This window comes from Bactrocera oleae, chromosome 2, assembly GCF_042242935.1.
Source record: "Bactrocera oleae isolate idBacOlea1 chromosome 2, idBacOlea1, whole genome shotgun sequence".
NCBI lineage: Eukaryota > Metazoa > Arthropoda > Insecta > Diptera > Tephritidae > Bactrocera > Bactrocera oleae.
The window spans coordinates 18,306,869-18,322,402 of NC_091536.1; the positions used below are offsets into that span (position 1 = coordinate 18,306,869).

The window sequence follows — 15,534 nt, forward strand, 5'->3', positions numbered from 1 at the left end:
TAACCTTTACTAATAAACAAAGTTTTCTCACAAGAATTTGATTTTGTTCGGTCCAATAACATCTATTTCGGAGATTGCAGCGTAGCCTTGAATATAATCCATGCTAAAATATAACGTTGAATTTTTCACAGTGGCCATAACAAAAAATCATGACATATTGCCATTTGTTTAACATTTTGTGCAAAGAAAAACTTTTTTTTAAATTAAAATATGTATATGTTTATACATAAAAAAATCAATAATATGGTTTATCTAACCATATTTCCCTCTTATGTGCATAAAGATTATATAGAAAACTGTTAGTAACTCTTTCAACTTCCGGTCAATGTGACCCGGAGATATAGGGGATGGTATTTTATTTCATCGAACATTTTAAAAATTCTTAAAACTGGCTGCAATATATTGTAGTTACATTTAAGTGTGATACACACTTTCAAAGATGTAGTAATCTTGTTTAAACTGTGTGAAAAATAAGCATTTAGGTCGACTAAAAACCGGCACAATTTGTAGACTTTAATGACCGACCAGCCACTTGTTTTAATGGAGCGTTAAAGTTGCACAATTTATTTATTTCCACATTTTTTTCGGCGCAAAGTGTTTTTGCAACTGCAAAGCAGCGCACAACATAAAAACTGCCAATGCATCGGAAAGTGGGTTCCCCAACAAGTAAGGGGAGTAAATACAAACTAAGTGAAACAGCAGAAAAATCCATTACTACTACAAGCATGACTCATTTATGGTGTGGGGATTTCATAAAAACCTTGACGGAGCGCACGCTTTTACAACCAAGCATGTGCGCATATGCATACCCTGCAAGAAAAAAGCAAAAATAACCATTTCGAGAATCTTTCGAATCATAAAGCTGACGGTGTAGGCGCCCCTAAATTCGTTCTAATGACAATGCGGTTTGATTGCGACATGACGTGTGTAACACTTACAGCTGTGTTCACAAAAATAGCAGTGCGAGAAATGCAATCAAGTAATGTTATTTTTTTTCAAGTTCCGTTACGATTATTCCAACGTCTACGCATTGTTGTCGTAGAATGGAATGTGTATAAGGAAGAAACGAAAAAATCCCGTTAGATTGGCGAGATTTAAGCAAATGAACAACTCTTTTTGCTAGAAGCACCAGTCTTTGGCTGTTCATTAAAATAGCAGGGGCAAACATTGTACTCTTGAAAAAAGAAATATTATAGTGCAACTAAGAAACCTGGGAAAAACATATAAAGACATCCAAGAAATATGTAGATGTTCTGCTAAAATGATTCATAATGTTTTAAACTTTAAAGAAATGTCCGAAAATCGTGGTATCCAACGTAAAACCACGCCTCATGTGGACCGATCTATTGTGCGATATAGCAGGGCGCAGCCTTTTGCATCGTCCAGCAAGATAAAAAATGACTTAAGCTTGAATATTAGTGGCGTTACTATTCGGCGACGTCTTAAAGAACAAAATCTCAAAGCGTGCCATCCACGAAAAGTTCCACTGTTAGCCACCAGACATGTCAAAGCACGTTTGGAGTTCGCCAAAAGTCACCTTAATTGGCCCATTACAAAGTGGCGAAATATTTTATGGAGTGACGAAAGTAAAATTGTGTTATTTGGTGGAAAGGGCTCCAGACAATATGTCAGACGTCCACCTAACACAGAGTACGATCCTAGGTACACTTTGAAGACAGTTAAACACGGCGGATTGAGTATTATGGTATGGGCATCTTTTTCTTACAGTGGTGTGGGCCCTATATTCACGATTGATGGGATCATGCATCGATCTGTATATGTTAACATATTAGAAAATGTTATTTTTCCTTATGTCAATTGGGAAATGCCAGTAAAATGGACGTTTCAACAAGATAACGACCCCAAACATACATGCAAACTGGTCAAAAGCTAGATGGCATCAAAGCGGATCGATCTTATGTCATGGCCTGCGCAGTCTCCGGATTTAAATCCAATTGAAAACCTATGGGGAGATGTTAAACGATATGTTGCAAATGCAAATCAAACATCTCGATCACAGCTTTGGGAGGTTGTTCAAAAATCATGGGAGCGGATCCCTGTCAAGCGCTGCCAGGACAGCAAACAAATTAAAATAGTTTTTTGGAGTTCAACAATGTTCTTTCAACTAATTCCACTGTTTTCATTACTCACTGCTATTTTTATGAACAGCTGTAAACAGCACTTTTTTTGTTTAAATTAATAATGTAAAAAAAATTAACAACATTTTGAATAATAATTTGAAATTAAAATAATCAGTTAAAACAAAATTAAATTTGTGAACATTTATTTACTTTTTGTTATATAAAATTAAGTTTAAAGTTGTAGCTCATGAGCATTGCTATTTTTATGAACACAGCTGTAAATGGGTGGAGTAATAATATTTATAATTCACAGACAAACGCTTAATTTGTAAAACTTGATGAATAAACGAACAAAAAATCTAAAAAAACCTGTGTGTGTGTGCATTTCCAAAGTTAATTTCATTTTTTATTAGTTATTTAAAAAATATTTTAATGAAAAAAGGAAAGACACAATAGGCATTTACAATTTGCTAGTTAATCGGATAACTTTTCCACAAAATACCTATACACAAGCAATCCTACAATTAACTCTCTCAATTAAATGATTTCAATTATCCGAAAAACCTAAACCTTTTCGGAAGCAATATTTTTTAATACTTAAGAAAACGAATAATACTTATAAAATATAATTTAATGGTGTAAAATAATTAAAATTGAAAAAAGAGAAAACAAAAAATTTAAATTATAAACATATATCTAAACCAAAAATTGTTCAAAACACAAAAATAAATTACTCACATTTCATTATCTCGTAATAGTTCTGAAATAATTATTTACTTGATAGTCTCTTGAAACATGTAGTCCTTTAATTTCTTGCTGGGCTTTTGTAAATTTTCCGAACATGCATACTCGTACATATGTAAGCATGTGTGTATGCGGCAGTACACGAGAGCGTAAGGGTGGTCAACTTTTGGGGAGTTTTAAGTTTGCCTGCTTTTTTCTCTTTGCAAAATCGACTTTTATCCATATAAATGCATATTTATGTTTATGTGTGTATATGCTGCTTCACATGTTTATATAGTACATAGCGAGTTTAGCTGTGCACTAATGCGCCTACCGGGTGGCGCCCCAGTAATGAGTTCATTATGACATAAAAATGCATCCATAAAATTCATTCATGCATTCTTTGCTGTTTGCATAGTTTTGCATGTCTAATAGATACAGCGTGCAGTGTTGCCAGCTTGCTTGCTCGACACATTTCGCCATAAATGATAGCCTGCCCCAAATACATTGTTGATGAGAATACGCAATGAAAAGATAGTCATTGGACATAGTAAATATGCGCGCACAATTTCTTGCACAAGCACAGAAACGTATGTATGTATATACACACATAAGTGTCGGTTTAACTGGAGTCGGATATGTTGCTCTCTTCAACTCCAAGCAACTGGAGTGATCAGTGAAAGTTCAAATAGAAACGGAATGGATTGCAATAATATGCGATTACATAAATACGTATGTAGATATGTAAATATATACCTACATACATACCCACGTATATACAAACCTACAGGCGTACATATCTATATGGTTTACATTGATTCCTAAAATTGGCAAATTACTCCTGATATTTGTATATAACCACTTTTTTCATTATTATAATTTTTTAATTTATATTAGCATACAATTTGTATACATACATACATATGTATTTCATAATTTTCCAATAAGTTTTTCGATTATTACAAAACCAGACATGAGCGTTGCCATTGAAACGCGATTAAAATGATTTCTCTCATTACAAAATCGTAATGAATTAGAAATAAAAAACCAAAGTTACATTGTTGTTGCTATTGTTGTGTAACAGTAGTTTGAAATAATCGCACAATGTAATATGAAAAAAAAATACAAAAAATAATAATTTGAAGAAGCAAAACAATCGCAGCCACGCTGCTTCGACCGACCGACAGCGCAGCAGAACATTTGATAAAGAAAGATTGTATTTAAAAAAATAACAACAACAAGCAAAAAAATGAAGACGAAATGAATGTGTGGAAAATGTGCAACAAACAAATAAAACTGCACGCTCCACACTTACTTACATATATATACATATTATATATATAAACTTAGGAGACCCCGAAAAGCATAAACTACAACACATTCAAAATGAAAATGAAAACAAAAATAAAAAGCTCAAAACAAAATTAGGTCATCGGCGGCAGCCAACAACAAGCCTAGCGCTTGCAATAATGAAGACATATTGATAGTTTGGCACATCCCAGCGCAGAACAGCGGGAGAATGTGAAAATATTCAAGAAATTACGAAAAATTTCACAAAAACATAAAGCTAAAAGCTTTATAATAAATTGACTACAAGCAAGAAGCAGATGTATAAGTAAATTATTGTAAAACAAAAAATTTAAGGAGAAAAAGTACAACATTTATAATTAAAAGTAAAAAAAAAGTGGTGAGCGAAAATAGGCACACGAACAATGAATGAGTAATTTCCCATATGTACATGAAAGTGTTATATTAATAGGCATGCGTGTGCACATATATGTACATATGTATGTATATATTAACGCTATTTAATATAAATGGTAACACCTGCATGCCCTATAGGGTCAGCATTGGCGAAGTATTAGGCGATTTAAGGGAATGGCCACTAAAAACAGCGAAAAAGGCGTGAGATCGATCGTTTTATTGAAATGGACTTACGGTTGTGATTTAGGAAATGGAAAGTTGAATTTTTCTGAACACTCCAGAAAATATATGCACATATGTATATGAATATATCTTACATTCCATATAATTGCATAACTTTTTAAAGAAGAAGGTATTTGTAAAGAATATGACTTGACACATTCATTCTCTTGCATGATAATGTATATACATACATATATTAGGACGAACGTATTTTAAAAACCTAAATCTCGCAAAGCAAATATCAAAAACAACTAACTTATTGATTAATTATATTGAATTTATACAAATTAGGTATAATTATCTCATTGGTAAATGATATCCATGGGTGATCCATTTCGAGGTTCCCTACATAAAATAAAAAAACACAGATTCAAACTTAATGGGGAATGGTTATTATCATTCGAAAGAACGTTCTTTGTCAATGTAGGCCACGTTTACGTCTCAGATGGTCTATCCGTTGAGCACAATTTTCGATGACACGCTTGATGTTTTGCTCCAAGGACTGAATCGAAGCGGGATTGTCCGTATAAACTTTAGACTTTACATATCCCCACAGGAAAAGGTCTAACGGCATGATATCACACGATCTTGGTGGCCAATCGATCGGCCAAAAACGTGCAATTATCTGCTCACCGAAGTGTGCGCTCAATACATCCATTAATTGATGCGATGTGTGAGAAGTGGCGCCGTCTTGTTGAAACCAAATGTTGCGAGAAAACGAGCTTCAATTTTGCTTGTTTACATACCTATTGAGCCAGAAATGGGCCTCATCGCTGAGCACAATTTGGCTTGAAAGCGTCGGATTTTCTTGAAACTATTTAAGAGCACATAGGGCAATTCGATGTCGCTTGAGAAGGTCGAGCGACTTCAGTTTCTGCACAAGCTGTATTTTGCACGCTTTCACTTTAAGATCTCGACGTAAAATGCGCCAAGTCGTTCCATACAGCTATGGCCGCTAAATCTTCTTCACTGCGTGCTGGACGTGGTCTATTCGGTCGAATATTAGTCAATAATGAATGCTGGGTCTCAAGATGGGTGATGGTGTTGCGAATAGTACGATCAGTAACCCGATTATTTTGACCTTAAGTTGAGCGAAGCGCGCGAATTTCTTTAAAGAACGTTAATTTTCGTAATAAAGTTGAACGATTTGTAAACGTTGTTCAGGCGTAGATCTTTCCATGATGAAATGCCAAACAATACTGAACACAAATAACATGACAGCTTGACACGACTTACACGTGATCTGTCAAAAAAAGGCTATTGAAAAAAGTACCTCTACTTGGATCACCCGTTATAAGAGAAAAAAGCTAAAACTCTTCCTGTAGTTTCACATTGTTTTCCTTAAGTAGCTTGATTTTTTAATTTTAAATATGAAAACTAATGAGTAAAATAAATATTGTCTTCAGAGATATACATACATAAAAGTTTTCCAGAAACATTTTCTTATACATATTGCGATCAACTAAATCTCTGACATACGGTTCAGATTGATCTTTTTATTCATAAAACGTCCAATGAATCATTATTAAATAATAACACTTGCTCGGTCGAAATTGTCCACAGGTGGCCCATCACACATTTGAAGACGAGAACGAAAAATCGAACAAAACGCTGAATCGAGAGCAATAAAAAATCTTACTCGTTTCAGATTTCTGGAAATATTGTTTTAAAAATATTTTTCTAAAGTGGTCATCTATAGTGTAAGTTAAATCGACCAACAGCAACAACCTAAAATTAATATCATTTGACCATAAATTTTCGACAAAAAGATCTCGGATAAACAACAATAACAATTTTATAAACTAAGTGATTTAATATGCTCAAAATGAATAAATCGTTCTTTGGATGTGAAGAAGATTTTTCTTCGGCCTAACCCCAAAATTTCTTGACATGGTATTTTTGTAATTGCAGCAGGTGTTTGTAGCCAACTACAGCACAGAATCATTCATATGTGTGTTATATTAGGCACTTCTGGATGTGCGAAATTCTTCACAAAAGCTCTATTTGCCTATAGTTTCTTCCTAACAAACTAATCTTTACCACTGGGCCACACTGCCTGTTAGTTTCGCATGTATGTATATACATACGTACATATGTATATATGTATATTTATTCAAGTAAATTTGTAGCGCACAGCAATAAAATTTGAGGCATGTGCCTGACTGGCCGTCTGCCCAACCCAATGTGTGTCCGACCGATGTGGCCCAGCCTTGTATTGCATGCCACACTATCGTGTAGCAGTAGCCAACGCAATGCCACCACATTGCCACCGCTAAAACCGCATAGTTTATTGCAACAAAGCGACGTTTGTTGTTGTATTTGTTAGCTATAGGCAGCGACAGAAATTGCGGCAGTCAGTGGTGATTGCCCTAGCAATGGCGAAGGCGATGATAGAATTCAATTAATTCAACACCAGCCCAGTCAGTCAATCATCAAATACAACCCAGCCAAGCCGTTAGTCAATGCTCAGCCAACCATCCAGCCGCAACCGCAGCACTATTGAGTCAAATACAATAAATAGAAAAGGAAATAAATGATAAAATAAAAATAGAAATAGAAATTTAAACAAAAATTGCACAAAAATGAAGTAGCGCGAGCAATAAGTGAGTTGATTTGCCTGCTTCAACACACACACACATTGAGCTAATTAAAATGCTTCAGATCAAGCATTCACTATAAAAAATGTGTACATCCATATGTACGTATATGTGAGTGTATGTATATTTATGCTATAAATACGCGCAATTCGATACTCAAACACAAGCGTAAGCTCTTGTTTGGACGTCTGTATGCACGTGTATGTATGTGTATATGCTAGTGTGGCATCCATAAAATGCTCGTGGATTAACATCAGCGCATATAAATCATTAAAATAAAGTAAAAGCTTGCAATTCTGCGCTAATTATGGTGGTGCAATGCAGCAAGTGAGCACAAAGTACATGCAAGCACGCATTTACATACAAACATATGCATTACAAATATACACGCTTACACAAGTGTATTCATTATGGCAAATAAAGTTAAATAGTTCGAAATTATAGCTAATCATAATTAAATTATTTGAAAGCGAAAGTTAAACACGCGCGCCACGTCATTGCCCAATAGTTGCGCCGCTCATTACGTTTATTTAATTTTATTAATATTTAATTATCGCACACACTATCTTTGCATGTGATTAACAATGTGCAAATATTATTACCGTTATTTCTACTTAAACTAGGCGTAGCGCACGCCTTTAGCTAGAGGGTACAAGGCCTAATCGTACAATTCAAAATCTCGCTTACTTTTGCTTTTCTAATTGCTGCGATGATTTCAAGGTTCGCTACAAAATAAATACAACAATTTCCCTCATTTAGTAGCTACAATCGCACAATTATAAATATTGCAAGCATACGAATGTTTGATGATACTTCAAATATATTTAGGCCTAATACAATTAAACAAATATTTATTTTAAGCTTTTCAGAGATTATTAATATATACGTTTTTGAAAATATTTTTTCATTTATTATTAGAAATTTATTATGATTTTTTTTATAATGGTTTTGTTTAAAAAAATATTTAATCTACTATACTACTTAATTATAGTAAACAAGAAAAAACGTTAACTGCGGCTGCATAGCTTTGGTGCCCTGCACAGATGTATTTCTTATAGCAACTATATGGTATGTACAGCTGTGTTCACAAAAATAGCAGTGCGAGAAATGCAATCAAGTAATGTTTTTTTTTTCAAGTTCCGTTACGATTATTCCAACGTCTACGCATTGTTGCCGTAGAATGGAATGTGTATAAGGAAGAAACGAAAAAATCCCGTTAGATTTGCGAGATTTAAGCAAATGAACAACTCTTTTTGCTAGAAGCACTAGTCTTTGGCTGTTCATTAAAATAGCAGTGCGTATCTTGATAAGCCAAAAAAATTTTGTTAAGACGTTTAATTGATAAAAAGTAAGTGGTTTTGTGTTAGTGACTATTATTACCATTAGAAAACACTAAAATAAATTTATATTTTTTAACTTAGTGGGCAGGGGCAAACATTGTACTCCTGAAAAAAGAAATATTATAGTGCAACTAAGAAACCTGAGAAAAACATATAAAGACATCCAAGAAATATGTGGATGTTCAGCTAAAATGATTCATAATGCTTTAAACTTTAAAGAAATGCCCGAAAATCGTGGTATCCAACGTAAAACCACACCTCATGAGGACCGATCTATTGTGCGATATAGCAGGGCGCAGCCTTTTGCATCGTCCAGCAAGATAAAAAATGACTTAAGCTTGAATGTTAGTGGCGTTACTATTCGGCGACGTCTTAAAGAACAAAATCTCAAAGCGTGCCATCCACGAAAAGTTCCACTGTTAGCCACCAGACATGTCAAAGCACGTTTGGAGTTCGCCAAAAGTCACCTTAATTGGCCGATTACAAAGTGGCGAAATATTTTATGGAGTGACGAAAGTAAAATTGTGTTATTTGATGGAAAGGGATCCAGACAATAAGTCAGACGTCCACCTAACACAGAGTACGATCCTAGGTACACTTTGAAGAGAGTTAAACACGGCGGATTGAGTATTATGGTATGGGCATGTTTTTCTTACAGTGGTGTGGGCCCTATATTCACGATTGATGGGATCATGGATCGATCTGTATATGTTAACATATTAGAAAATGTTATTTTTCCTTATGTCAATTGGGAAATGCCAGTAAAATGGACGTTTCAACAAGATAACGACCCCAAACATACATGCAAACTGGTCAAAAGCTAGATGGCATCAAAGCGGATCGATCTTATGTCATGGCCTGCGCAGTCTCCGGATTTAAATCCAATTGAAAACCTATGGGGAGATGTTAAACGATATGTTGCAAATGCAAATCAAACATCTCGATCACAGCTTTGGGAGGTTGTTCAAAAATCATGGGAGCGGATCCCTGTCAAGCGCTGCCAGGACCTGGTGGATTTTATGCCTTGCAGATGCCAGGCCGTAATAAAAAATAATGGGTAAACGACTAAGTACTAACCCAAGCAAACAAAATAAAATAGTTTTTTGGAGTTCAACAATGTTTTTTTTCAACTAATTCCATGTTTTCATTACTCACTGCTATTTTTATGAACACAGCTGTATGTATAACTGAAACGGAAAATAAAACCGGTCATTTGTTTGATAAAAATCAAACGTCAAGGATACTAAATAGAGAAAAAAAGGTATTTTAATCAGAACTGTTTTTTTTTTTTGTTGAATTAATTTCAATGGCAGCTATATTCTATAGTGGTCCAAACTGAACAATTTATTTGGAGATTGGACTGGTTTTTGATCGTTATATGCTTTAGTGGATCCATATCAATGGTTGCGACAAATGAGCAGCTTCTTTGGGATAAAAGGACGTGTGAAAAATTTTCAGATCGATATTTCAAAAACTGACAGACTAGACGTCACGCTGATTATTTATATGCATATATATACTTTATAGGGTCTCCGACATTTCCTTCGGCAAATTTAATAAAAACTATTAATTGTATAAACATTTCTCTAACCTTGATTGCGCAAAAATTTTCCCAATTAATGAAAAATTCTTCTTTTCAATTTGTAAAAAAAATTGTTTAAGCCATAAAAAAAGTCGCTGTTTTGTATTGATTTTCCGATATCATTACGCACTCGATGTCAGTACTCACTAAAGGTATCGGAGACGAGAACTCGTTGCCACTTAAATTACTGTGTTTTTGATATCGAAAAATTTAGAAATACAAACTTGGAAACCATTTCAATATTTATTTTTCTAAGGAAATCGTTTAATTCCACTTTTCATAGAACATAACGTTATTTAAATGTCTGCCACAAAAGGGTCAACTCACATAACGACTAAAAATATTTTGTGACAGTTGCAGTTTGATAATCCTACTTTTTAAGCATGTTTACAATGCTATACATTATACATACATATTATATATTTTTTGTTGGAACCATAAATGCTACATTAAAAAACTTTGGTAGTCCGCAAGCATTTTTTGTGATGAAGATTAGAAGAGCCTTAAATACATTGGGTTCAAAAGCTCAAAAGTAATATGGCCTTCATTATTTCCCCCAGAGCCTGGTCCACTTAACTTTTTTTTATTTATCAAAATTTTTCTCCACTTAAATTAGGCAATGCTTTATATAAAACCTCAAGGTCATGCTATAAAACACTCGATAGCGGTAATGGACGGGAAAGGAATTTCAATACAGCACTCGCACGCCCACACGCTGTCATACGCGTAGGCGTGTACGTGTACATATGAGCTAGTTTCGCGGGACGGCCGCCAGCCAGCTGTAGCGCTTTCAAAACGTTTGCCCTCAAAAGCGCGCAAGTGTTTATGGTGTGTGAAGAATCATCACGTGCATCAGCATTTCTTTTATTACAAAAAGGATTTTATGCTAAACAGTGCGTTCATGTTTTTATAACTTGGTGTGTCTGTGTGTGTGTTTTCAGTTTTGCTTTATGCCACTCGCAATATTTGGTAATGAAGGACTCTGCGCCACTTAAAACGCTTACACACGCTCTTTATATGTATGTATATTCTCCTGCTAAGCATATACTGTTCGTTTATTTCTCATGAACTCTTACGTATGTGCTTAATGGGTGTTTCAAGAGGATTTGATTGGAAATCAGTTATATTGTTGCTGTTGGGAAAATTTTTTTTTTCATTTATAAATATTCGGAACCGTTCCATTTACGTAGATCCGACTGTGATGGAAACGGAGAATCAGTGACAAGTTCTTCGTAGCTCTTTAACGATGGACTCAAATTTGGTCGAAAGTCACTCTTAATACTCAAATCGAAAAATATTGCATATAGATGGCATATGATTCCAGGCGGTTCTGGCCTTCGTTTACTCCTTTTTTCTGTATGCAAAAGACAGAGATCTTGTAAATGGGCTTTATAAAGCTGCAACGCTGAGAAAACACTTCCTCTTAAAAGAAAAATAGTATCGTTAATGCCACACACACAAACCATCTTTTACACCATTTGAACATTTACATACGTGCTCTTGTTGTAAGACCCTCTACATGCTGGAATACTTACATAAATGTTGCAGCATCACAAGCGGCGTTTCTTTGCAGCTTGCTGACTTCCGCTGCATAGCGCTTAGAGCGCCGAAGGACAAGCGTCGGGCACACATAGCAAGCTTGATTGAAAGGTTGAAAGGATTGTGGTGAGCGCTGTGAGTGGTTGGAGGCGAAGGGATGCGCTTGAAGGCTGCTCGAGTGCAGCAGCAAAGGCAAAAAAGAAAGCCAAGTGGCCTCAGCGTGCAACTAGAAGCATAATGGAAATAGCAGTGTGAAGCAGATTTATTTTTTTTATTTCTTTGTTTTTTTTTTTTACATTTCTGCTTTTATCTTTGCACAAATGTTGGCATTTCGGCATTGTTTAGATTCGGATTTGCGAGGGCCACGTGACTTTTATCCTTGTTTCTGATTGCAATGTGTTTCAATCTTGTCGTTGTTCTTGTTGCATTGCGTAGGCTGTCACATTTGCTAACTGTGGTGTGCAACATTTTGTTGTTGGCATCTTGTTGACGCTCGTGCTGGGCCTCATCGGCAACGTCATTGAGCTAGCAAGAGTTCAAGGTCATGCTAGGCGGTCCGCAACAAAAACAACCAGTTGACAACGTAACACAACAAACATTTTAATAATGATGGCATTTGTGATAGCAACAACAACAACGACGTGTAGCGATAAAAAAAAATCGTTGCTTGTATGTGTTGTGTGGGTTGCAGTTGTCGGTGTGTGTGTTGAGCTGCATTAAAATCGGCCCAATTTCAAGTCGCAACTATTTCATACACACACACACTTACATATAGATACATGTACTTGTACATATGTAAATGCAAACACATGAAAGTAAGCATCTGATGTGTGCCATGCAATAAAAAACTTTACAAACACATCTGATGTTAATGAAAGCAAAAACAATGTACAAAAATAACAGCAACAAAATGCCAGCTGCCATAGCTCGCCACATTCCAGCTGTTTCCAATGCGCCACATAAATTTTGTTTCAGTTTTCTATTTACATACAAACATACGTATATACTATGTATGTTTATATGTATAAATATGTATGTATGTATATGTCGATCAACTTTGTGGGTGTTCAACGCTGCTGATTGCGCATGAATGAATGAATAAGCTTTGGGAGCGAGCGCGTTGCACTTCCATGTGTGTGAATGCACTGCTGAAGGGCACCGTGGAGCGGCTCATATTACATTTGACAGCGACAGCATTTTAATTTAGATATTTAGATGGGTCATTTTATGTGCAACCGATTTCAGCAATAACGTAAAAATGTATTTGTTTGGTGCATCGGCTACAAAATAGGCTTTATCTACTTTGTTAAAGAAACTAAACTCAATTCGAGGGACCTTGGGTCAGATTTATCTTACTTTAAACATTCATATCAAATTAATAATTTTCAGCATAAATATTTAAATAAAAATTTTATTTATTTTTCTGAATTTGCCAATAACATGTGATCCAAAAACTACGCATTTGCTATATCGTTTTCTTTATATGTGTAAATTTTTTTTACAGAATTTCGAAAGGAAAAAATTCATTTCCTGTCGTTTCGTGATTGTATTACATGTTTACCATATATCAATAACGGATTTTAACTTAATTAGGGATAAAAGTCGAGATGAATTTAAGTTCAAATTATGAAATTCAGATATGCACTTAAAATAAATCGTTACGTATCGTTATATAAGATACATCGTTTTAAACCAAAATAAAAAGTTTTTGATTCATATAAAATCAGCTCAATAGAAAGTAGGGTTAAAGAGCCACACCTACTGTGACAGCCTAACAACCTCAATTTTTTTGTAAATTTCGTGGTATATTTATACATGCTTCAAGAATACACAGTGAAAGTTTTTAAATAAAAAAAAAAAAATAATAAAAACTAAAAAAATAAAATATTAAAAAATACATTTGTTGAGTTATCGCGATTTTCAGCGGCGCTAAAACTACGTGCTCCACTGCTGCAGTGATTCTGGTCTTCTCCGTCAATGATACCTAAAAATAAAAAAATTCTCGTTAAACTAGAAGATATTCTGGAAAGAGAGTAACAAGGAAAAGTTGAACAAAAATACTGATATTCAAGTTATAGTGAGGCTTAAAGTAGCGGAAAACTTGATTTTCATTGAGATGAAACATTTAGAGCATAATAAATATGTCAGCTTATAACAACTGTTTTTACAACTTTTCTATAATTTAAAATTTTACTATGTTTGGACACAAATCCATGAGCTATCGAATCTTCTCACTGGGCAACGAAACTAGCTATATGCATAACGTATGGTGTGCCTTAAAAACTTTTGCAATCAACCCTCCTGCAATTTTTAACTAAATTAACAGCTTTTTTTTTTACCTAATTCTCTATTTGATTTGTCTACATATCTAAATGGTTACGTGAGTATGTATGTATGTAAATATGCCGTGGTATGCTGCCACTTGAATTTGACACAACCCATTGTGTGTTGCTTGCCCATCTCGCTAACGCGCACACGCCCACACACACAATTGAACACAATCGCTGACCGCCACTTGACCGACCAACCACGTGGCTCAACTTAATTTAAAGCGGCACGACCGGCTCACATAATAATTTACTTTGCAATTTAATATTTTATTATAGTCACTACAGCCACACACACACACGCACATGCACAAGTATGGTTTAGCTATTGTTGTTGCATAATTTCTGTTTATTGCGGCATTTGTACACATTTCTAATTTGATATCATTTGTTTGTTGTTGTTGTTGTTTTTGTTGCGCCGCAGGATGTACCAATTAAGCGCACCGACTCATCACAGTGGTGGGAATTGTTCGATACGAATACGCAACGCTTTTACTACTACAATGCAGCGACACAGAAAACCGTCTGGCATCGGCCAAGCAAGTGTGATATCATACCGCTGGCGAAATTGCAAACGCTCAAACAGAATACGGATCCGAGTGATCGCAAGGAGAGCAGCACACAGACACAGCATACGACAGGAGGTGGGTCGCAGTCGACGTCGGCGGCACAATCACCTTTGGCAGCGGTCGGCAAGCTGCGCGCCCAGCGGAGTGCAGCGCGTGAAGCGGCAGGATTAACTGTCAAGAATAACACGAATACCGGTGGGAGTGTCGGCAGTGCGGGCAAGCGCAGCACCGCTGGCATGGAGGGCCGTAACGTCAACGCTTTGCCTCTACACGCCAGTTCGGAGGAAAAACTCTCCGCCGAGTTCATTTCTAGTCCACGTGGGCGTCACAGTTTTCGGTGAGTAATACTTAGTGCGTTTATTTCAAGCCTGAATGCTTTTTGATTTTCCCTTATTTAAGTGTAACAGTCAAACATATTTGCATACATATACTTGTATGTACATATGTATGTGTGTATGTACAGCTCTGTATATGCAAATAAATGAATAATTCAGTGTCTGTGAAATGTAAATTCAATTGTATATATTTCTTTTTTTCTTACTTTCATAATTCATATATGTCGCATAATTCACTGGGCACGCACTTGCTGGCGTTCATTGCCATCCGCAACGTCGTTCAAATTGTGCGATTCCTTTTTTGTCGCGCTCAAATGATCACTTCACCACATTTGCATGTACTTAAATGTATCTGCAATGTTTTTATCATTGAAAATGCCGATTCGTTCTACATACATACATACGCACAGCGTTGGAACGGGTGATTCATCATCGTTCACGGATATGCAGCCATTCTCTTCGAGACGCTCACAAGGTAAGCCATTTACTTCATAAATAAAAATATCTACTTTTGC

General features: G+C 35.5%; 1 protein-coding gene across 2 annotated transcripts in view; it reads left to right on the forward strand.

Moving 5' to 3' along the window:
* The window catches only part of RhoGAP93B (MyTH4 and RhoGAP_KIAA1688 domain-containing protein RhoGAP93B), a 36,434-nt gene that overhangs the window by 8,995 nt on the left and 11,905 nt on the right, over positions 1-15,534 (forward strand). The window contains exons 3-4 of one of the 2 annotated variants that reach the window (XM_014247954.3): positions 14,540-15,021; positions 15,430-15,494. The exons of the other annotated variant lie outside the window; for it this stretch is intronic. Of the exons in view, the coding sequence (XP_014103429.3) occupies positions 14,540-15,021; positions 15,430-15,494 (547 nt within the window). The remainder of the gene's footprint in view (positions 1-14,539; positions 15,022-15,429; positions 15,495-15,534) is intronic. 2 annotated transcript variants of the gene reach the window in all.